Source organism: Symsagittifera roscoffensis, chromosome 4 (genome assembly GCF_963678635.1).
Source record: "Symsagittifera roscoffensis chromosome 4, txSymRosc1.1, whole genome shotgun sequence".
NCBI lineage: Eukaryota > Metazoa > Xenacoelomorpha > Acoela > Convolutidae > Symsagittifera > Symsagittifera roscoffensis.
In genome coordinates this window covers 46,881,052-46,903,366 of record NC_087065.1, presented here as the reverse complement: position 1 = coordinate 46,903,366, position 22,315 = coordinate 46,881,052, and the positions used below count along the sequence as shown (strand labels likewise).

At 40.3% G+C, this 22,315-nt stretch overlaps 1 protein-coding gene across 3 annotated transcripts in view; it reads left to right on the top strand.

Moving 5' to 3' along the window:
* LOC134843971 (serine/arginine-rich splicing factor 7-like) overlaps positions 1 to 21,303 on the top strand; it is a 265,310-nt gene extending 244,007 nt beyond the window's left edge. The window contains exons 2-8 of one of the 3 annotated variants that reach the window (XR_010162658.1): positions 10,879 to 10,925; positions 11,006 to 11,149; positions 11,223 to 11,399; positions 19,346 to 19,477; positions 19,734 to 20,170; positions 20,319 to 20,384; positions 20,855 to 21,303. Coding sequence is in view for 2 of the 3 variants with exons in the window: in XM_063860364.1 (XP_063716434.1) it covers positions 10,888 to 10,925; positions 11,006 to 11,149; positions 11,223 to 11,399; positions 19,346 to 19,477; positions 19,734 to 19,857 (615 nt within the window). In the remaining variant the exon portion in view is untranslated. The other 2 variants (XM_063860365.1, XM_063860364.1) reach the window with 2 other exon arrangements.
* Positions 21,304 to 22,315: the final 1,012 nt, after the last annotated feature.

Below are 22,315 nucleotides of genomic sequence, written 5' to 3'. Positions count from 1 at the left end.
CACCTATTTTCCCTTTTAAATGTTCTATCTCTGGCAAAACCGGTTTGTCAGATTCTAGTTCATATGAAGAGGGGCGTTCCGGAAAATTCGAGCAGCTTGATAAGCCGTCGTCCGTTTCGGATTTCATTGAAAACAATTTATGAATAAATTTTAATTCATTAATCCTCTTTAAAATTTTATCTTTATTGGCATGATAAGGACAGTCTTTCACACTATATTTCTTCAAGTTTTGTGTCTCCTCATAGTCGGTCCTCATCGGCAAAGCGTAGCCAAGCTTCTTTCCACGCTGGATTGAAACCGTGGTGTCCAGTGTGTTCAACAACACACTGACACACAGTCCGTTTCGCGTTACCGAGAAGCTCCGGCCTAAAATCACCGAACTCTGACTATTTGGATTCGGTACTAAGCAAACCTGTTTACTATCACTTAACGAATTCAATTTTCTCATTCTAAAAATTGCTACCACAGCTTGTCCTGGTTGTAATTTTACTTTTCTATCCAAAAAAATTGGTACCTTGTTTTCGTCTGTTATTATCCTATTAATTGGTCTCTAAACATACTTTCGGTCCGGGTTTCTAATCCGTATCAGACCGTTGTTCAAGTCAATCATCACGTCAAAATTCCTGACAAAATCTCTGCCCAGGATGAATTGGTCGGCGTCGTCCAGATTCTCTACCACCAGGAAGCTCATCCAAAGATCTCGTCCTCCCATGTGGAGGACCGTTATTGATGTTTTTCCGGCTACGTAGATAGCTCCTCGATTGGCTGCGGCCAGTCGGAGATTCGTTGGATTAGATCTTCCCGCGTGAAGCCCATTCTTTCCCAAGTCTTTGTCGGCATCACACTCACTACCGCTCCTGTGTCCAGAAGCCCTGGGACTCCGATTTTTGTTCCGTTGGTGTCGAGCAGATGTGCGGTCACATCTGCTTCATACCCAACGTGTACTGCGTCTTTTTCCATCATGGCGTCATGGCCTATCCTGCGGACTTTGAGTTCCTCTTCTCCCAAATAGATCTGCCCCATTTGGTCATCATCTGTTGTTACATAAGTCCTGGTGTAGATACTGATTCCATCCACGTTCAGCATTACTTGATACGGCCCATAGACTTCTAGGTAGCGTCCATGAAGTTTCTTCGTGCGTGGGCCACCCGTCGTTAGTAGTGCTCGCACAGCTCTCGACTCGGTGCGTGGCTCCACCTGCCTCAGATAATCTGCATATGTGTCCAAATGCATCAAAGTGAACTCGGATGGTTCACTCAGATTTCTGATCACCTGATGTCCAGCCACTGAGATTATCGACTGTATCTTGCTTCCTTGCGGCACCATGCCGAACCTCTGACCGGAGATCACATTAAGCTTCATGCTCAAACTGCTTGGTGCTTTAGTTTCCTCGAACTCCGTTGCTTCGAACGTATTCAGTTGCTCCTGAAGTTTTTCATTCTCCAGTTCAAGTTTCACTTTTTGTTCGATTTCTTTCGTCACTAGTTCCTGCTGCACTCTATTTAGAGCATCCCTCGCGGCTGCCTTATAATCGATCTTGAAGTCATGAGCCGCAGTTGCTGGTTCCGGCTCACGTGTCTCCTCTATTACCGCTTGCATTTTCTTTGCCGCCAGCTCTTGAGGTTTATCCTTTCTGCGTGCCTCTGCTTCACTCAAAAGTCGAGCCTTGCTGGCTTTCACTCCTGATAAAGCTTCTTCATGTCTTGGATGCTTGATGTCTGCCACTGCATCCCAGAATTGCGGACAATCTGATTTAAAATGACCTTCCAAGTTGCAAAAGAAACATCTCGGGCCGAATTTCGCAATTACTCCTCTCATGAAATCCTCATGGTCCAATTCTGACGCATCTTCGTCCTCGAGGCTAAAGCCTATTGCTTTCATGCCTTGTTTGTAAGCTGGGCATGCTGACACATGATGGTCCGTTGAACTGCAATTAGCACAAGAGCGTCTCTTGTCCATATCATCCCTCGGTTTGTACCAATTATTCCCTTGGTTTGCTGGTCCGTTGTTAAAATTGCCATAATTGTTCTTGTAATATCCAGATCTCGAAGGAGGTTTCAACAAAAGATACTCTTTTGATTTGAGCCTCAACTCCTCCGGTGTTGGCGCATTAGTTGATAGTGGTGTGTAATGCGTTGCTAGCATCGTACGAAGTTCATCATTTTTCACACCATCGATGAATTTTGAGGCTACGGCCAGGTTCAGCCTTCGGTTTGACTCATCCGGTTGGCTGCGTCTTCTCAGCATTTCCAAATCATCGGGAAACTTGTCTATCGTTTCATCTTCTCGTTGCCTCCGTTTCTCGAAGCGCATCATCGCCTGGTGCCCCTGCACCCCTGATCCAAAACGGTTTAACAAGATTTCGAAGATCTTCTCAGCAGTGTCACATTGATATTGCTTCTTGGCCATGACACAGTTCAGGGCTGTCCCTTCTATGTTGCTGGTGAGCGCGCTGCATTCCTGTCTCTTCGACAAGTTCTCCTCCTCGAAATGCAGCTTCATTACCTCTATCCAGGTATCACTACAGCCATCAGATTCGTCTTTGTAGCATCTTGGTTTCTTAAAGACTCTTCTGGACTTCTCAATGCGTTCATTGGTTCTGGATAACCTTGTCAGGAATGTCTCCAAAGACCTGTTTAGTGGTTCAAATGCTGTGGCCATTGCCGTAGCATCCCTTGAGTGTCCCGCCTGAGTGTCCTCACACCTCGTCAAAGGCTCGGTATGCGGTGCATCCCTGCAATCCGAATCGCCGTGAGTTTTTCCCTCTTGGCCCACATGACTCCTCCTCGGGCTTGCATGCCCCCTGTTGCCGGAATCACTTCTCCCTGTCGCATGTGTGCCTTGCGTTGGTCGTTCGTTATAGGTCTGTCTGTTCCCCGTTGAACTTGCTCTACTGTTCGGGCCCCATGCTCCATTACCCCTTGTGGCATAGCCTGATGAACTGCCCCTGCCTCTAGTGGATCCATACGTCTTCCTCTTTTGATGTTCATTGAAGTTCACCCTCGGTTCCCTGCTGGGACCTCCCGAGTTCGGTTCTCCTTCTTTTGGTCCACTCTTGCTGCTTAGTAGCCCGTCCAACCTATCCATGATAGCCTGAGTTCGCCTCTCCATCATCGCGTCTATCTTTGTGTCAAGAGTCCCAAGAGACTGCTCTTGTTGAATTCTTAACTTCTCCATGTCGTCTCTTAAGCGTAACTCTCGCTGTTCCGCCTCTCTTGTCATTCGCGACAAGTTCCTTGCCATATATTTGTCCGTTCTTTCTTTCAAGCGTTTTTCGCTCCTGCCAAGTTCTTGTCTGTTGCGGTTTATTTCTTCCCGCAGACTCTCTCTTTCAATGTGAACTGCCCTTTCTAGTTCACTCATCCTTATTGACATCTGCTCGTTTTGTTCTCCTAAACTGTCCACTATGTTGTTTAAGGCTTCCTCTAGTGCTGCCCCGTTATCCACGAGTAGCGTCACTAGTGGTGGTGTAACCCTGTCGGTCCCAGGTAGCTTCGTGCTGGTCGAGATCCGGGCCTTAACTCTCTGCTTCGACGTCTTTTCATTATCTATTTCAGGATCCGCTAACGCGTTGCCTAGCCCTCTGGTTCAATTCTCTCCAGTTTGTGGCTCTGAACTTGTCCTAATCGCGAAGTCTTTTGACTGGCCCGGTGTGTTTGCCTCTTTGCTTATCGTTGTCACTACACCAAATTTGTCCATGGTTCCAGTCTCTCTTCCGACGTGTGCCTCATTTTCCTGGATCGAACTATTGAGGCTGACTTGAGATCCAAAGTCCCCTTGCTCCTCTTCATCCTCTTCCTCCTGGGATTCACCGTCATTTCCTGCTCCTCCTCCCATGCTGAATGGAAAGATGTTTCCGAAGGTGTTCTTCATTCTTTCTGAGAATGATGATGACGTTGTTTGTTTCCCAGTTCCGCCTGCCATCATGGTGTTGTCTGTCGGAGATCTTCTAGTTGTCGCTATTTCAGTCGAGATGTCGGACAGTTCCGATATTTCCTCTCGATCCAATGTCCCGGTGGAAGTGACAAAATCATGGCCTTGTTCTACCGGAGTAGATTCACTCGCCAGCCTTCTGCCTCTCCCTTCCAGTCCATTTACTTCCTGGTTGTCGTTCATGGTATGGTCCGTATTGACCTCCACTTCTAACAGTTCTTTTCGCTCTTCTGAGGTCTTCTGACTTCTCGTTTCAACCATTCTGCCTGAAACCGTCTCTCATTTGTCGGACCGGGATCGCTTGATCCAATCCACAAAAGGATCGGTCATCGTTTTTCTTTGCTTTTCAGGTATGAATTTCCTAGAGCTATTACCTCGTTTTGGTATCCTTGACTTGTCTAGACTCATTCTCTATTTGTCACTTTTTAATGCCTATACTTAACTCGATTGCTAGAGACCTTATAGTTTTATTAACAATAATAATGACACAACACAATAATTTTCACAAGATTCTATTAAATAGTGACCACGAATCCCTGTATGTTATCAGAGTACAGTTTGTATAAAATTTATTCACACTAACCGATTATAGGTGGTAAGATTTGAAAACTAGCACAATATGATGTTATCAGTTAATTTAAAAGATAGTGTACTCACTACCCAATCAAGCACAGTTTATGTTGATTTAAAATCAAAAAACAAAATATATATTTAATGTCAGACTATGAATACCTCTATGAAAAAAAAAATGTATGTGTAATGTACTCTTAGTCTGTCGCAGTACAATAGTCGAACCTGTCTTTTAAAGAAAAAGCTTTCCCTGCTCGGTGCTGCACCAAACAGACAAAACTTTGAAGGCAGTAATTTTCTCAAGTGGGCGTCTATTGCACCCACCGAGTACTATGTTACCTATCTGCCTTTGGACTGCCCGAGCTAGACCTACTAAAATCCTCAGGGCAGTCACTTTTCCCAAAAACGTATTATGTTACAATCCACACCAATGAATCACGCACTTTTTAATTTAGACTTAGTGTCGCGAATATCCGAGTTCGGACCTGTTTTGTTTTGGTCTGGTTCTTATTGAAAGGCAAGTTACCAGTGCAGTCACTGATACCTAGCCTGTGTGCTACTAACCTAATAGCTCTCACTTTTTAGTCTTTCTTTCGTCTACCTAAGTCCTTTAATAAAATAATACCCCTCCGTGTTGGCACAAATAGGACCCTTCCGGACTGGCAGAATCTAGACCCCCCGGATTGGGACCCCTCTGAGTTAGTTAATATAAGACCCCTCCGGATTTGGACCCCTCCGAATTAGCAACTATAAGATCCCTCCGGATTCGGACCCCTCCTAACTTGAAAAACCTTTGACCCCTCCGGATTGGGAGCCCTCCGGTTTTGTAAAAGTAGCTTTTCGGAGTTTACCTTCTTTCAACCTATACCCCTCCGGATACGTTCTCCGATGCAATTTTGCTCTTTCAATTAACTGGGAAGGGTATGTGCTACTTTCCTAGACCCTTCCGGATTGAAGTTAAGCCTCTTATTTGACAATTCACACTAACGGTGAAGGGTCTTATCGCTCGCCTAACTTCGGCTCGATTAAGGTTTTGCCGTGCCTTTAGCCTTCCCTTTTCGTCTAGCACAGCCTAAAGTTACTTTATTCAACCGCTATCACCTTCTAGTAGGGGTATAAGGGCTTTTCTAAAAGAAATTTATAAAACGTGAAGGGTCTACCCTTCCTAATTGGTGAATTTGCTAAAAACAATCTCAAAAAATTTTCACGCTTATTTTTCCGAAAAACTTTTGTCCCTATGAGTAAGCTCAGCTAATTTCTGATCTATTGGTACCAAGATCAACTCGATATGTCCAGTATTTCCAAAGTTATTAACCAAAACGTCTTTCTTCTAAACTCAAAGATTTTCTCTCTTATAGGTTCCGCCTAACTTTTTCCGCAAATCTGGTACTTTCGTCCTAACAATTATTGCCCGAGCTCAGAATGCCTATACTCTTCTAGTTCAATGCAAAAAAACCCGATCTAAAACGCTTTTGTAGAAGAAATTTGCTAAAAACTATGCTACCTGTACCCCTCCGGATTGATGAATCCACCAAATCAAACACGTTAAGTTCGATTTCTCCGCAACCCGGAAGGCTTTCGGGTAGCGGGTTTTAAAACTTGTAGATTCACTAGTGGACGTTGTCCGAACAACTATTTTTACTGTCGTAACTCAAAAATTTCAAAAAAATTTCTAAATTTATAGTGTTCCGTTTTCTCAAAAATCACGAAATTTCAGTTTTCGGTACCAAAATAGTTCCGACCACCTCCGGACTAAACTTAACCGGTTCTATCTATTGTGGTAGTGCAGTTACGATGTAACACACTAACTTAGCGCTTTTTTCCGTTTCAAAGAATATCGATATCTCAAAAATAGGCGACTTGTGGGGGGATCAAAATATCGCTATTTTGACCCTAAAAACCGGTCTGTTTTCGTTGTTTTTGACTGAAAAACGATATAAGACTATTAATATAGGCTATATAATTAATAATAGTGGTGATACTATACCCCTCCGGGTTTGTTTAATATCCGAATTAAGGTGCTTAACTCGGATATTCGCAGTTCGGTGAAGGGTCACTACAGTGCAGCACTGTCGAGCCCCCCACAGATTACTATCTTAATTTTTGTACCAAAAGGGACACAAAACTTGCTAACGATACCCAACAGTCGATTGTTGTTGTCGTTGAGCCCCTTCTTGTTGCTCCTTGTACTGCTTGCCGGATCAGTCTTCTCCCAAGACCCTTCCGAATTGAGCGCAAATCAGCTGACCCTTCCGGATTGAGCGCAATTTATCATTAACGTGCTTAAATGCTCAAATAACCCTACAGTACAAGCCTCACAAATGGGCTCCAAAACTGATCGTAACAATCTTGACTGATATAAATGCCTGTAACAACAATATATCTATCAACAACAAAAGGGGGGGTCGGATCACATCTTGTCTGGGGGGATGATTTCTACTGATTTTTTTTACTTTTTTGCTGTTTTTGGTTTTTTCGTAATTTTTTAATGTTTTTTGTTTTTCTTGGGTACTATACTACTTTTTGTTTGGTTTTATTTATATCTTTAAGTGTTTTTGGTCACAAACCATTCAGGAGATGACGGGACCGCGAATCCCCCCACCCTTCCTGGTTCGTGAATTTTCGGTCTTAACTAAGTTAAAAAGCTATTCACGGTAATCCGGAAGGCTTCCGCGTTCCAAACTACCCCTCCGCCCCGGCGGTTTAGGCCTATTAAGGGCGTTAATGTGAGCATCCGCTCGGCGCGGAGTGCTCGTTAACGGTTCTGCCGGTCATGATGTTAAAAAGAATAACACCCAGGAGCGCCATAAAAACATCTATGTAACATTCGCCCGGAAGATACATATCGACAGAAAACAAAACTAAGTCATAAGACGACTGGCTAACGTCTAAGCAGAGCTTTGCATGCTTTTCACCGTCTCTACCAAGCCAGTACTTTCGGTGGTCTTTTCTAACATCGGGTCGACAAAAACGTTACTGCTTCCGGCTTCGGTCAAAACACTCAAATTAACTAGATTACATGCAGAAATAGTGAGCTCATGGCTGGGTCTCAGTATCCCCAGACCACGAGGTCACTCCTAAAAACAGGGCTACTACTATTGATTATATTACTATTGTTTTTGTTCAGTAGATAAAAATCATCATCTCCATCGAAGATGGATCAACCCTTTCCCCCAACTCCTAGCTTCTCATCCTTATCAAAATGAATCCAGTTGTTAATTAAATTCAAATCAGGACATGACAAGAAGCTAAAAGTTTATACAAAAGGATAAAAGTTTCAGTTCCGAAACCTTTCCGGATTCTTGAATCCACTGAATCAAGCTCGTTAATCTTGATTTCTTCTTAATCCGGAAGGCTGTCCTCCACCCTTCACCGTTGTTCGCAACGGCCTTGCAACTATTGTAGCGACACAATAGTTGCAACTCGGAGTGTTCACTGCTATTCCTGCAATCTGCTATTGTTTTTTCTCACAATTTTCGTACTTATCGTCCGCGCAACTAATGTTGTTGTGTTTTTCTTTTACTTCTTTGCCAAAATGGCCGTTTCTGACGTTTCTCAGAAATGTTACGTCATCACTTCGAATCTTTAAAATTTTAAAATACCAGAATATTCTAGCCCTCACCGTTTGGCCAATCATTCCAATAACGTTCTTAATTCTTAATAATCATCAATCCGGAGGGCTCGCTGCTAAAAATTCGAATTCTGCAGAGATTGCATTTTTGACATTCTGGTCGAATGTCACATCGACTCCGTAGTCATGATGTCGTAAAAACACCAAGGAGCGCCATAAAAACACTATGTAACAGTCGCCTACTTCGGTCACATATGAGGCTTAAGAAAAATAGGCCCTATAACCATTGGCTCAAGAGTCAGGGACACTACCTCTTGTGTTTTTCTACCTCAAAAACGGTCGGAGCCAATTCGGTTCGCTTGCGACATGAGAACAGAACCCGTTACAGCTTAAAGGCTACTACCAAAATATCCTCCCACTCTAGAAAATAAGAACGTTCCCATACTTAGGTCTCGAAATACCCAAAATACACGAACGCCGTTAAAAACAGGGTCGGAACAATCCGTTAGGTTACTTTTTGTTGGACAGTGGAACTTTGATCCATTTCAGATGGATCAACCTAAAACTCGCCTTATCTCAACATAACAATCATAAAACACACTCGAGAAAACTAAATTTAGCACTCACTTAGCAGCACGCTTGAGACACAGAGTAATTGAACTAATTAACGACTCCGGCATAAAGGGAAACGGACTTTATCCTCCACGGTCATTATCCTCCAGGCGATATCCTCCACCATTATCCTCCATTTCTCAAACAGGGACTTTTTCCTCCATTTTTATCCCCCAATTTTATGAATTTGGATGTTTTCCTCCAATTAGTAAATTCAGTCAAATTATTAGATTATATCCAATATTTGATCATTTCAGACAATAAATGGAACTTCCTGATCATTCCGCGTACGGGCAGCCCAATTATATGGAACAAGTTGACTTCGGAACATCTGAAGACGAGCTTTCCTGCAATGAAACAGTTTACTTTGAGGAATTTGAGGGTGAACCTAGAAGTTCCACGCCAATAATTGTTGATAGTGACGTTGAAGTACCCGAAACTCCAAGTACCATTCAACCCGACGAAGAGAATGACGTTTTTATCGACCTTCCTAGTCATGCTAAGAAAGGGGGCAATTTGGTAGCAGAAGTAACTGGATATGTAGTACGTCCGAAGGCAGTGGATTGACTCGAAAATGTTTCCACCTGAGACCTGGTGCCAGTTCATGAAAGGTACTCGCACAAACAATGATCTTGAATCATGGCACCACCGCATCAACAAGCGCGCCATGAACCCGAATGTAAACTTTTATTTTCTCGTGCAGGTACTTTTCAATGAGGCACAGTTGGTTGAAATTAATTTGCGGATCCTGTCTGTACAGGAGAGCCGAAAAGGCTATGTGGAGAAGCAAAAGCTTCTTTTCGAGGTTTGGAATGCTTTCATTGAAGGCAACATCAGTGCCGGAACCATGCATGGTAGGTGCTCACGGCTTGTTGGATGTCCGAGTAATTTGTAATTTTGCTGTTGATTATTGCCCTCATTCTTCTGTTTTAACGATACTTTCTTCTAATACATTCCAATTTGATAATATAATCTATCCCTTAATCTCATCATTTTAGACATTTTAGTACCAGATTCTGATCACTCACCTCACAAAAGCCTTTACAACCTATTTTCAAAAAAATATTAGTTAAAAAGTTACCCTCAGTGGTCTGAAACTATGATTTTTAGATTCAGCGTCTTTATCCTCCAACATTTGGCGGATAAAGTCCCTCGGAGGACTTTATCCGCCATGGAGGATATCGCCTGGAGGATAATTACCGTGGAGGATAAAGTCCTGTACCCGGCATAAATATAATCAAATGTAACTCAAGAAGTTTTCTAATGATGAGTCCCAATCAAGGGAAGTAAGTTTTAACTCAAGAATATAGTTTTGACTCTGGACCATTGGGATACTTCACTTGTCCACCTTTCCGTTGAAGGTTCACACTGGTCCAGTTAATTTTAGTTCTCTCTTGTTCGTTTGGTCTCCTATACCAGATAGGACAGCTCTACTCTCGTTTTCTATGATGGAAAATGCGAATAGCGATTTCCCACTGTATATATTTGACCACTTTCCCGCAATTGTTAATTCGGTCGTTCCGATTTTTCATTTTATGTTTTCAGTTGTCGCGAGAAAACTGAGCATGACAGGCTCCATTCGAATTTTTGAAAATTCAAACTTCACTCCAAAATCACGTATTTTCATGTCCCTCAAGGTCAAACTTCCAGATATGACCGACTGGCACTCTACCAACCCTGTAATTGAGTGCAGTCAGAGTACAGACAGAATATGGTCCTTGAGATCTTGTTTCCAATATATGCGGTTTTTCACGAGTTATTGAAAAATTTTGAAGCACCGGAGGTGAGTAAGACGCTTGTTTCCTTTTATTTTTAAAATCTTAAGAATGATAATTTCTTCACAATTGATACACATCAAGGGGGTGATTGTTTAGGGGGGTGCAGATCGCTACGCAAAGTTCAATTTATCGACAACTCCATAAGCGCTATTGTAGAGGAAGGACGGCTAAGATAAATTAACATTACGACGATGCATTTAATGCTGATTTATGACATTCATTGCTGATATATATGCATTTTATATCGCTGGTATGGCCCTATCCAACTTGTGCACTTACCGTAACTAAACGGAAGGGCCCCTTTTGTAATTTAGTTTTTTTTTTAAATTGATACACATCAGCAAGAAGAAGCTAGTTAAGGAGTTAATTTATGGTGGTGAATGACTATCTTTGTGCGGTGAGTAGCTTTTTTTCAGGTTAGCTATGCCCTACAGCCGTTCCAGGTCTCGAAGTCTTTCCAGGTAATTGGAAATATTTTCGGTTATCATCGGTAATATTACAAACTCTAAAATTTCGCTCGATTTTTTTTTGCTTTCCTTAGAAGTAGAACACCTGTTAACAACTTGAAGCGGGGCAGAAGTCCTTCGTGGTCTCCAGATTTTGTCTCAAGAAAACAGAACGTAGAGACAAGGCGATCTCCCGATGAACATAATATCCAATATGACAGTGCTTCTGGCGGCTACAGGTAAATCTCATGACTATTTTGTAGGACAGCTGCGTTGAATGACTTCTAAGTGAATCACAAATTACCTGTCTAGGCTGCATATATCGGAATTACCAGATGATCCAGATGAGCGAAAAATTGAAAAAGTTTTCGCATCTTACGGAGACTTGATTGAGAGGCCTTGGATTGCTCGAACCAGTCCTTCGTTTGGCTTCATCGTGTACAAATATAAAGATCAAGCCATTGAGGCGGTGAAAGAAGTTGACGGGACGTAAGTATCTCAATCGAATGTTATTACTATTCGGCTGGCTTTGTTGTTCTGCGACCGCTCTCAAAGTGGGAAGCTACTACGGCCAAATTTTGGTTACCCTCTTAATTTCACGTACCTCAAACAACGCTATAAGGGTATCATATGAAAATCTTTTCAGACTGAATTAGGGTTCCATAGAGTTAAAACACTTATTTGCATCTTGTTTTTTTTGGCAATTTTGGTTTTTCACGATTTGGCTTCTGATTTTCTAAGACCAATTCAAGTTCTTTTGCTAAAACGATAGCAGACTACGCTGCTCAATTTTTTGGTTGACTTTACTCCAAAAGTGTTTATTAATTTTTGATTTTCCACTGGTATAAAAAAGTTATCTATTTATGCAGTCTTCTCAAATTGAGCTAATTTCCTCAAAAAGCTGTCGATCATAAATGATTCTTGAAGTTCAAAGTGCTTAAAGATTATATGAAAAACTCTTCAAAACTCGAAATTGGATTTTTTTTAAAACGCCAGTCAATTTGTTCCACATCCTTGACTTCAATGAAACTTTTTCCAAATGCCAGGTGGTTGTGTTGAAGATAACTTGTGCTTATACGACATTTTTCCCCATTTGTGGTCGGAACAATCTGTGCTTCTTGTTACACAAAGAGAGCAAATTTCCTAAAATGGGGAACTATACTTTCCCGTACACAATTTTTTTTTCCAGAAATCTGGTTATAATTGAACTTGCATTATTATTGAACGATACAACTTCCAGGCTCCTCGCTTGTTCAAGGGGTAACGCTGTTGTCTCTGCATATCAGGATTGTTTGCTTCAGAGTTGATGGATGTATTTCAGTCTCTTATTTAGGTCATGATGTTTTTTTCGTGTTTCCTTCAGGCTCAAATTTATTTCTTTTTTGCGGTTTGTCTTCTGATTTGTTTTCAAGTTAAGTTAATATCATCTGTTTACACTTGCGAAGCGAGTGTATTAGTACGAACCTTTTTTGTCCCACGTAAATCGCAAATATTGGTGCCACTTTTGGGGATTTTTACAGCTTTTTCATAGCATGTGCTTTATGTGCTTTGACATTCGAATAGTAATAAGTTGACACAGTTGATCCATTTCTCATTGTTCAAATGAACCGAAAAAAGTGATTTATTTCAAATAACAAAACAATGATGAAAACTCGATTTAAGAATTGTTCTTTTTCAATATATCTCGCAATTTTTTGAAATGCATAATTTATACATAATGTGGATTTGTGCTTTGCGATTTTTTACATGCAAATTCAGCGTGGATGCCTTCAGCTCAGAGCTTGATTTTTCTGATTCTCATCTCAGAGCTTTCCCGGTGATATTCTTCAGTCGAGTAGCCGAAAGCGCAGCTTGAAGTTCCAGTCTGATAATCGAAAGCATCTTCATGGGAAAAGAAAATTTCCAATGAGGTATCGACCAACATGTGTAGTTCAACTTCATCCAATTGAAAGGCAAAGTAGTACTGAGGGATTGTGGGCTGACCAAAATTGGAAAAACCTGAGTGGCATTCAATGAATTGCCGGTACATTTCGTTTGGTAGTGGTCCGTCGCATTGCTTGAAGTAGCAAACGTGCGCGTGAGCTATACGCAGACAGCAGACCTGCTAGGTTGACGCGAAACTAAGAAACGATTCGCGATGAACTCCTCTGCCCACAACTAACCTATCGCTGACGTGGTCTCATTTGGGAACAAGCACATACGAAGTGATTTCAGGAGTGCTCAAAGCGGCAAAAGTTCTTAAAAGTTGCTAGCGCTGATTTTAGTGAGACTTATTCTAACGACAAACTTGGATTTTACTTTAAAAAATTTGGTTATGTTTAACCCTCATACTCGATCATGAAGCTCGCGACGCAATTTATTGCTTTTTCAGGATTTTTAACGAAGCTAAAGTAATCTTCCAAATGAATTTTTTTTTCATTACGGCATTGGTGGATTTGAGATAGCGTTCTTGGCTATCGACGGCTGTTCGGCGGAGAGCCTAGTTAGTCAATTTGGAATAGTTAAAAAGTGATTGAAATACACTCACATCTGATGGGGGTCCTCCCGCCTGAAGAAACGTAATTAACGTTGATCTCATTATAGTAGACAATTCTGGAAAAACAAATCATCGATGTTGGTGGATACTATGTATTTGTGCCCTCGGAAGTAAACTAAAACAAGTAGCAGATCATGGCCGACAAGGAGTTAATTAGTGATTTGTCTTGGATGCAACGTTCAAAACGTGCCGAACCCTGCCGTGTTTATTCGGTTGCAGAACCGGTTGGTGTGGGTTGTACCATTCACGGTCCGAACAGTTTTTTTGAGTCGTTAGGGTTAACCAGGATAAGGTATGGTATCCCTTCTTTAAATTGCCAAAGTTATCTGAAGCGTATGGGTTTTTCAGTTTCAAATATTTCTCTTGACGTTTTTCAAGATATCAAAATTGAACTAACGAAGCGTAAAGTCTATGGGTGAGCAATCTGATCAGTCCAGAGTATACCTACAGAGTAACGGCTTCCTACTTCACCAATCGTGGTAGAATTCAAAATTTTCTGAGCATGTTAATCGGCTGTGGAACGGGGATCAGCTATGTATAACGAACCGTATTATTCTACCTTGCATCACTTCTTCACTTGGTCGGAAAGTGCCACATCTTCAACTTTCTTCAAAGCAATTCAATTTTTTCGGCATTTTTGTGTTCGTTAATTTTTTCCAAATGCTAGATGGTTATGTTGAAGATAACTTGTGCTGATACTGTATTAATCTTGAAGTTGTTTTCTTCCCATGGGAACAGTCTGTGCTGCTTGCATAGCGGAAGGCTCCTCTTGTTTCACAAAGAGAGTAAGTGTTCTAAAATCTGGAACTAGATTTTGCCTCAAGCATTTTTTTCCAGGAAATCTGTAAATAGTTGATCTTGCTTTATTGCTGAACATTAACTGCTTCCAGGCTGCTTCTCAATTGTTCTAGAGGTAACACTTTAGACTATTATATTGCCGTGTTAATTATCGTGTTTCATGCAGGCTCAATTTTACGTTTTTGGTGGTTTGTCATCTGTTCTTTGTCATGCTGAGCAGCAAAAGTTAACGGTCACGAAAAATTTGGAAATTGGAATTTGGTTTTCAGTTTTTATCAGTAAATAAAAACTTATTTTTAGAGCCAGTTCTCTAACAATTAGTTTATCAAAAAATTTCCAATGATAAATTGTTATAGAATTTCAATGAATTTGTAGGCCTTCCTTTTTGTCTCTTTGAGTTTCGAAAGATGAGGTTTTTTCATAAATTAAGTCAGTTTTTTTTCTGTGGACTTGCGTTCAATGATTCTTTTTTAATTGTCTGTTGGCTCAGTTTCAAGTGTTTGAAATCAAAACTGAATAGTGGAACTTTGCTTTGTCTGCTCAGTTTGTCGTTTTTTTTTCATATCGTAGACTTTTTAAAACACTGCTTACTACAGTTGATGATAATCACTCGTCCTGTAATTATGTCCGTTTACCAACTCGGATTCTTGCAAATTTTTTTTTTCATTTTAGTTAGTTTCAGCTTAGGTCTTTATGGCTTTTTCATCTTTAGTTCTGTCGTTCAATTAAAGTTTTCAAATAGAATTCAGGATGGTTGTGGTGTACAATACCAGAATTGTAAACATTAATCGCTGGATTTATGTTACAGGATAGCATTTTGGATTGGTTTTTTTTGTTTTGGCTCAATGGGCGTCTAGCCACATTGGGTCGCCTTATTGACCGTTTGGTACCTACTAAAAACTTATAGAAAGCTAGTATTTGTTTCTCGGCTGTGTTTCTAGATGAAATTTTAAATTTTTTGAATCTGAAACTACAAGTTGTTGTAACCATTCTGTCCTCAAAACCGGAAAAGAAAAACGTAAACAGAATTGGATTTGCTTTAGTATTTCCTCTTTAATGAAAATTTCTGCTGGATCATTTATGGCCTTATCTGTAGTTCTCAAGTGTCTTTTCTAGAGAGTAATTTGATGAGAGTCTTAGCATATGTAACTTGGCATTTAATCTTGGAAACAAAATAAGTCGAAGTTGCAGTGCTCTAAACTCTCATTCAGAGACCTCTAAACCCTCATTCAGTTCCTAGACCGGAAGTTTTTGGCGATTTTTCTCCGTGACTCACCTATTGTCGCTACTCAAGTCAATAGTCATTGGTCAACTGACGCCGACAAAAGATTTTCAGCTGCCCATTAAGCAGCGAAAACAAGCTGTTTGATTGCCGAGCTCAGCCACTATAGAACCGTAGTGCGGTTAGTCCTTTTGAACTTTCGAACTGCTCAGTTCCATAGCTTTCCCAATGTCATCCTTCAATCGAAAAGCCAAAAGCGTAGCTGAAAGATCCAATTTGAAAATCGAAAGTATCTCCATTGGAGATACTCTCGCTTCCGAAGACGAAAGCAAGTTGACATTTGATAGTGAAGTTTTTTAGATCGAAGTAATATAACGGAACAGAAAATCTCGAAGGCGCTATCACCGGACATGTGCAGTTCAACTTCAACCAATTAAAAAGCAGAGTAGAAAGGAGTGATATTGGACTTCTCAACAATTGGAAAATTTCTGAGTGGCATTCAGTGAACTTGCGGTACAACTCTTTTGGTAGTGGATCGTCGCATTGCTCACCTCAATCTCCAGAAGTCTTGATGTACAAAACGTGCGCATAAGCTATACGGAGACAGAAGACCTGCTCGGTCGACGCGAAACTAAGAAACAATCGCTGTGTAACAGTCTTTGATGAACTCCTCTGCCCACAACTAACGTATTGCTGACGTGGTCTTATTTGAGACCAAAAACATAGACCAAGAACATACGAATTGATTTCAGGAGTGCTCAGTGTTGCAAGGATTCTTTAGTGTTGCTAGCATTCGTTTTGGTTGGACTTTTTAAACGATTTTTTTGGGAATATTACTAGCAAGTTTGGTTAGATTGAACCCTCTACTCACTCAAGTAGCTCAATCAAACTGCGACCTAAATGTATTGCCTTTTCTGAATATTTGAGGCAGCCGACGTAATCGTCTATGTAAAAATTTTTCATCACGGCATTGGCGGCTTCGCGATAACGTTCATGTTTATCGACGCCTATTCGGCGAAGAGCTTAGTTAGCACAACTCGGCGAATCTTTTGCTCCGAGAAGATCGCTAGTATTTTGAAATACACTCACATCTAATTTTGGGTCCTCACGCCTCAAGAAACGCAATTAACTTTGCTCATTTTCCTGCAAACAGACCTGCATAAACAAATCATCTATGTTAGAGGATACTGCGTCGTTTTTGTGCCCTTGGAAGTAAACTAATTTAACTAGCAGATTGGGACAGCCAAGAAAGGATTTAATTAGTGATTTGTCTTGAAGCTTGGGTGCAACTTCCAGAACGTGCCAAACCCAGCCGGGTTTAATCGGTTGTAGAACCGGTTGGTGTGGGGTGTATCATTTTCAGTCCGAACAGTTTTTCGAGCCGTGAGGGTTAAGCGGGATCTGAGGTATCCCTGCTCTAAATTGCCACGGTTATCTGAAACATGTGGATTTTTTTGTTTCAAATCTTTCTCTTGCCGTTTTTCAAGATATCAAAGTTCAACCAACGAAGCGTAAAATTAATATGGGTGAGCAATCTGGTCATCAGTCCAGAGTTTATCTACAGAGTAACGGCTTCCTCCTTCACCAATTGTGGTAGATTTCAAAAATTTTTTGACCACGTTTATCAGCTATGGAACGGGGTTAAGCTTTGTAAAACCACCCGTACTTCTCTACCTCGTAACAATTCTTCGCTTGGTCGGCAAGTGCCACATCTTCAACATGGTATTTGAAGGTGGTTGCTCGATCAAAAAGTGCCAAAGGAAGCGGTCCACAGAGGACGCAGCCAATGTGCATACGAAAAACTATTAATTGACTGCAGGTGTAGAATTTTATCTTGTAGAATGGGATTTATGGTTGTTTGGAACCGACGCTCAAGCTTTCTTCGACAATCGCTTAAACTGTATTGATAGTGATCGACTATAGCAACACGTTAAGTTAACCTGATGCGTGGTGACTGATTTTGTCGAATTGAAGCCGTTAGATGGAATATCTATTTTTTGACCCGTTGAGTTTAAACGATTTGCGAAGCTTGCCGAAACCCATTGGTGGGTACAAGAATCGAACATAGCGAGAGAAGTAGTTAAGTCTGCTTGAACCTATTTACAATTGAAGCACGAAGAAAACCCTCGACTTATGTTGGACAGCGAAACGGCATTTTTGGATGACGATGTTTGAGGTTTGTTAGGATTCATCGGGCCGGTCTTTTTACTGTCCTTGTTTGGAGGCGTTTTCAATAAAACTTTTCAGTTGAAAACTTTTCCTTGTTCAGTCATTTGAGTCAAAAACTGTTGTCTGTTTCCAGCATCTCTCTACAGAGTCGATAGAGTATTCTTTAATGTGTAAATGCAATTTCGAAATTGAAGCCGGCTATCATAAGCTATCGATTTGAAAACGGCTTCAAGACTGGATATACATGAAACAAAATTGATGATGCTTTTGTTTTGTTTGAGCGGAAAATTTAGAAGCTTTTCTAGACTAGCACCCACAATTGTTTGTGGTTGTCTGATTTTCAACTCCGGGTTTTTCAAAGCGTCTTTGAGCAATGTTCCTCTGTATGCAATTTCGGCAGTTGCTCTCTTCGTTTTGCCTGAGACGAGTGTTGAGACATGTCAATTTGACATCAGTCTTGGACTTTGATTCAACTGCGCTTTTGAATTGTCCAAATCATTCAGGCCTTTGTTAAGGATTACCGTCAATTGAGGAGTGTAAATTGTTTTTCCTGCAATGGAGAACGGTTCAAATATCAATGGTTACATGCCATTTTGAGTGGAGGGAGGAAATGCGACTGTTGAGGGATAGTTCAGAGCAACGTTGAGGCCTAAAATTGGCAGAAAAGCAAATTTCAAATTTTCAAAAACCGAGCTGACAGGGAACGGCGACTGCTGATTAATCGGCTTACGGCTTGTGGAGAGATTAGTCTGATTGGGACTACTGTGCGTGCTGAAGCGGAACATTTAGCACTGGTTAAACAAACACTGAGGTTTGCGGGAAGTTGAGCGTTTACACCATAAGATGGGACGCATTAGGTTTCAAACAGGTTCACCTTCGGACGAACATTTTGCGCCCTTATCAGGTTTCCTGGGAACGGCGGTTCGATAATTGAAAAGATCATGTACTCTGAAGAAGGCACCTAAGTGAAATCTTGAACCCTCATCATGAGCTAAGCCCTTTCTTGAGGTGGCAACCGAGTTTCACCCAACTCCTAGGCTTCTTCCGTTCAGTTGTCTTGAACTACCATCGCCAATTTGAACCTGCTGCGATGAAGCCCACTAACTTCAGAAGCGTCCTCCAGATATTCAGCTGCTTCGATTGTTGGTTCGGCTAGCTTTTGACGGCTTTCCTCGAGAACAACATCAAGATCTAGCTGACTCTTCTTCGACTGATCTGGCTCTCTCTTCTTTAGACGAATTTTTGAATTTCTTAAAGGGTCATTTTGAGTTTAAATTTTACTAAATCTATTACTTCGTCGTTTTTTGCGTTGATAGTGCCAAGGTATAACTCGAGTTGACTCGGATATCAGCAGCGTTTTTGCTGTGCATGGGCAGGGATTTAAGTTCATCACTTTTGTAAAACTTTATTGTAAGCAATTACTAGATTTTTCAATGCAGATTTCATTTTCAGCTAGTCAGTAATTTTATGCTCTGTAACTTTGGCATTGAATTCAAAAGAGATTTTTCTGAAGATCTCGTCTGGCTACATAAATTTTTTCCGTTTCTGACCGAGATCAATTTTCACGTTGAAATAGTTCGCTTAAAAAATATGGGTTGAATGATCAATTCAGTTTAAAGTCAAATCAAGTCAAGTAGATGCTTTTTTTTCTAATGATTTTGACAGATCTCAATGGCGTGTATAAGTTAAAACAACGACGAGAATTTTTAGGTTTCTGGATGGAGTAAGAATCCGAGTGTCAATTGCAAAGCCGAGGACAAAAGGAACACGGAGGAATATGACTGGGCCTCCGAGGTGCTATGCTTGTGGCAAAATGGGACACTTCTCACGTGACTGCCATCCGTTAGAATCTTATTCAATTGCGAATGCCTACTCAATTGTAAAAGTCAACTCTGTAAAATATAAGAGATTAGTTTAAATTAGTAAGGCTCAAATGAATCAAAAAGACTGATCATTCGTCGAATGTGTACAAGAATTGATTTTCAAGCAAAGTGATATCAAATTTCCCCGATATGGGAAACATAAATATTCTCTGTGTACATTTCCCGCTCTTCCTGATTTGCCATGAACACGTTCTTTCATTAATGTACGTTTTCAGGTGGCGCGACCTGATCCTATTGAAAATTTGGTTGAGTTTAATTATGGGGCAGTCGGATCTGATTTGGCGGTGCGCTGTTGAAATTTACGTCAGAGCTATTACGTCAAATCTTCATGATATGTAGGAATGGAAGTTTATTGGGATTACAGCACTTAGCAAAATTTTGGAAATGCCCTTCGTTTCGCTTTAATTGAATCTGGATTCGTCCGAGCGCTTACCATGTTGCCGTTTACCGTGTTAAAATGTTCATCGAAATGGTACCATCAATAATTCAGAAGTCATTACCGTCCAAATTGTTTCAATTGCATTTGGGTTGAACTTTATTGTTGGTCTGTCTCAAACGTTATCTGGTAGATGGAGCACCGATTTTTGGGGTTGTTATTGGGTAGGATTGATGAAGCCGAAAATTGTCTGCTCCATAGTTCTTACTAAATCTCGTAAGTCGATTAAAGTGTGCACGAAAATATTTTTAGCTTGCATGTGAGTTCATGGTTGCACTATTTGTTCTTTGTAGAGGTGTAGCGTGACCTGATCCAAACTTTTTTATGTTGCGTAAATATATGAGAAGACAATTTATGTTTTTAGGGGACGGCGCTCTCCGCCGAGCAGCTATCGCGAAAGATATAGATCAAGAAGTCGTTCTAATCACAGGCAAGTGTGTGTTTTGTAATAATCACAAAAACCAGTAATTATTTTGATTTTCTAATTGTTCTGGAGCTGTGAATATAAAGAAAGCAGCAATTTGTCACAAAAGATTTGGCAATTTTTACTTTCATGCGTTTGTGAAATGCTACGGTACGATTACGAATATTTGTCTTGTAACACTTACAGAAACTTCGCGAGAGCAGCGCCATCGTATTACTACTGAAAGGTATCAATTTCTGTTCGTTGGCTCTTCATTGCGATCTAATTATGTTCAATTTGGATGCTCACCGCTCAATAGATCGCAATTTTAATTCTTATTTTGGATCTTGATATCAATCCCCCCATGGTACCTGTAACGAATCTCCCCCTATTGCAATAGGGGGGGGGGGGGGGAATGGTTAAAATGATCCCTTATTTTAACTACAAAAATTATCAATAACCCTGATCGAATGTATGAAAACATTTGATTTTTTTAGACGATACGATAGCCGCGATTGAAGAAATCTTACGAAGATAGAGGGGAATGGAAAAATTATCGCCTTTCATTATGTGACAAATCTGAAAATTGTTTGGCCACGAAATCGGAAAAATTTAATCAGCACCTATCATATTCCTTGATGATTCCTCGTGTGATGCTTTACGTTCAATTCACTGTCGTTTTACTCTTTCTCCTCATTAAACGGCCTTGTCTTTTCCTTGTTCTGCTGTTTTTTTTTGGTTGAATATCAGACTTTATCAATGAGATCGGTCTGCCAAAGCAGCCGCCTTAATAAACAGTATTCATATTTTATCATGTCTTGGTTGCTTATAATGCTGTATTTTCATTTTAATTACTCTTCAAATATAAATATAAATAGATGATTTATGTTGCGTGATTTGTTACTTCTTTCCTTTAGAGTCAAATCGAATATACGAATTCAAAATTCTAGTGAAACATTTTCATAGAAATCTAGTGAAAGCTCAAGTTATATGTTCAAGCGATACTTTTTCGAGAGGAAGTCTCAAAATGTGTATTTCACACTCGAGTAGTTTCTTTAATTTTTTGCACTGCTGAACAATCAGACGAAAAATAGAACTAAGTGTCCAGTAATCGATTTATGACTTCAATAAAAGCGAGAATTGTTTTAAATTTGATTTTAGGAAAATTAAGATGATTTGGTTTTCGATTTATTTTATTTCTTAGCTTCATTTCGGAAATAGTTAGATGGTAATTTCGCAAAATACTTTTATAGAAGTTGAATATTTTCATTTTACTTTTTTGTATGAACAGGCGTTTCTTTTTTCTACTATGGTTCTAATAAGTTTATTATAACCTTTGTATAAATTGCGTAAAAGTTGGGAATATGTAATTGGATTGATTTCATAATTTTCCACAAATCTTCTTGATATGCCAATTTGGATAGGTTAGTGCTTCATGGTATATTCGGTAATTTTTGTCTCATCATTTTAATTAGTTATATGAGGGTATTTTGAGGTTTTATAATTGGCCGAGTGTTTGTTTTGGTTTTTAGTTCAAATAAAAATATGTAGTGGAAAGTAAAGCTTACTTGTGTTGTTTTCATTGCACCATTTTTACACTAGCGAGCTTGCGAGCCTAACTCGCAAATAAAATCTGTGGGGGGGGGGGGGGGGGGGAGCTTGCGAGCCTAACTCGCAAATAAAAACTTATGGTCCTCGGAAAACTTTGATTTTTTTGACCGTTTCTCGAGAACTACCCTGTCAAACCTGGGTTGATTCAATCGAAATTTTATGTTGGATGAATCTCTTCTGCATGATCGGCTACGCCTTTTTTTAAAATCAAAAGCTATGATTCTCGGAAATGTCAAATTTTTGATTTGTTGACCGGTTTTTGGACTTTTCTCGATAACTGTCCTGCCAAATCTGATATCATAGGTTTAATCGACAGAACAGCTTGTTGAAAGCTTACGTATATAATT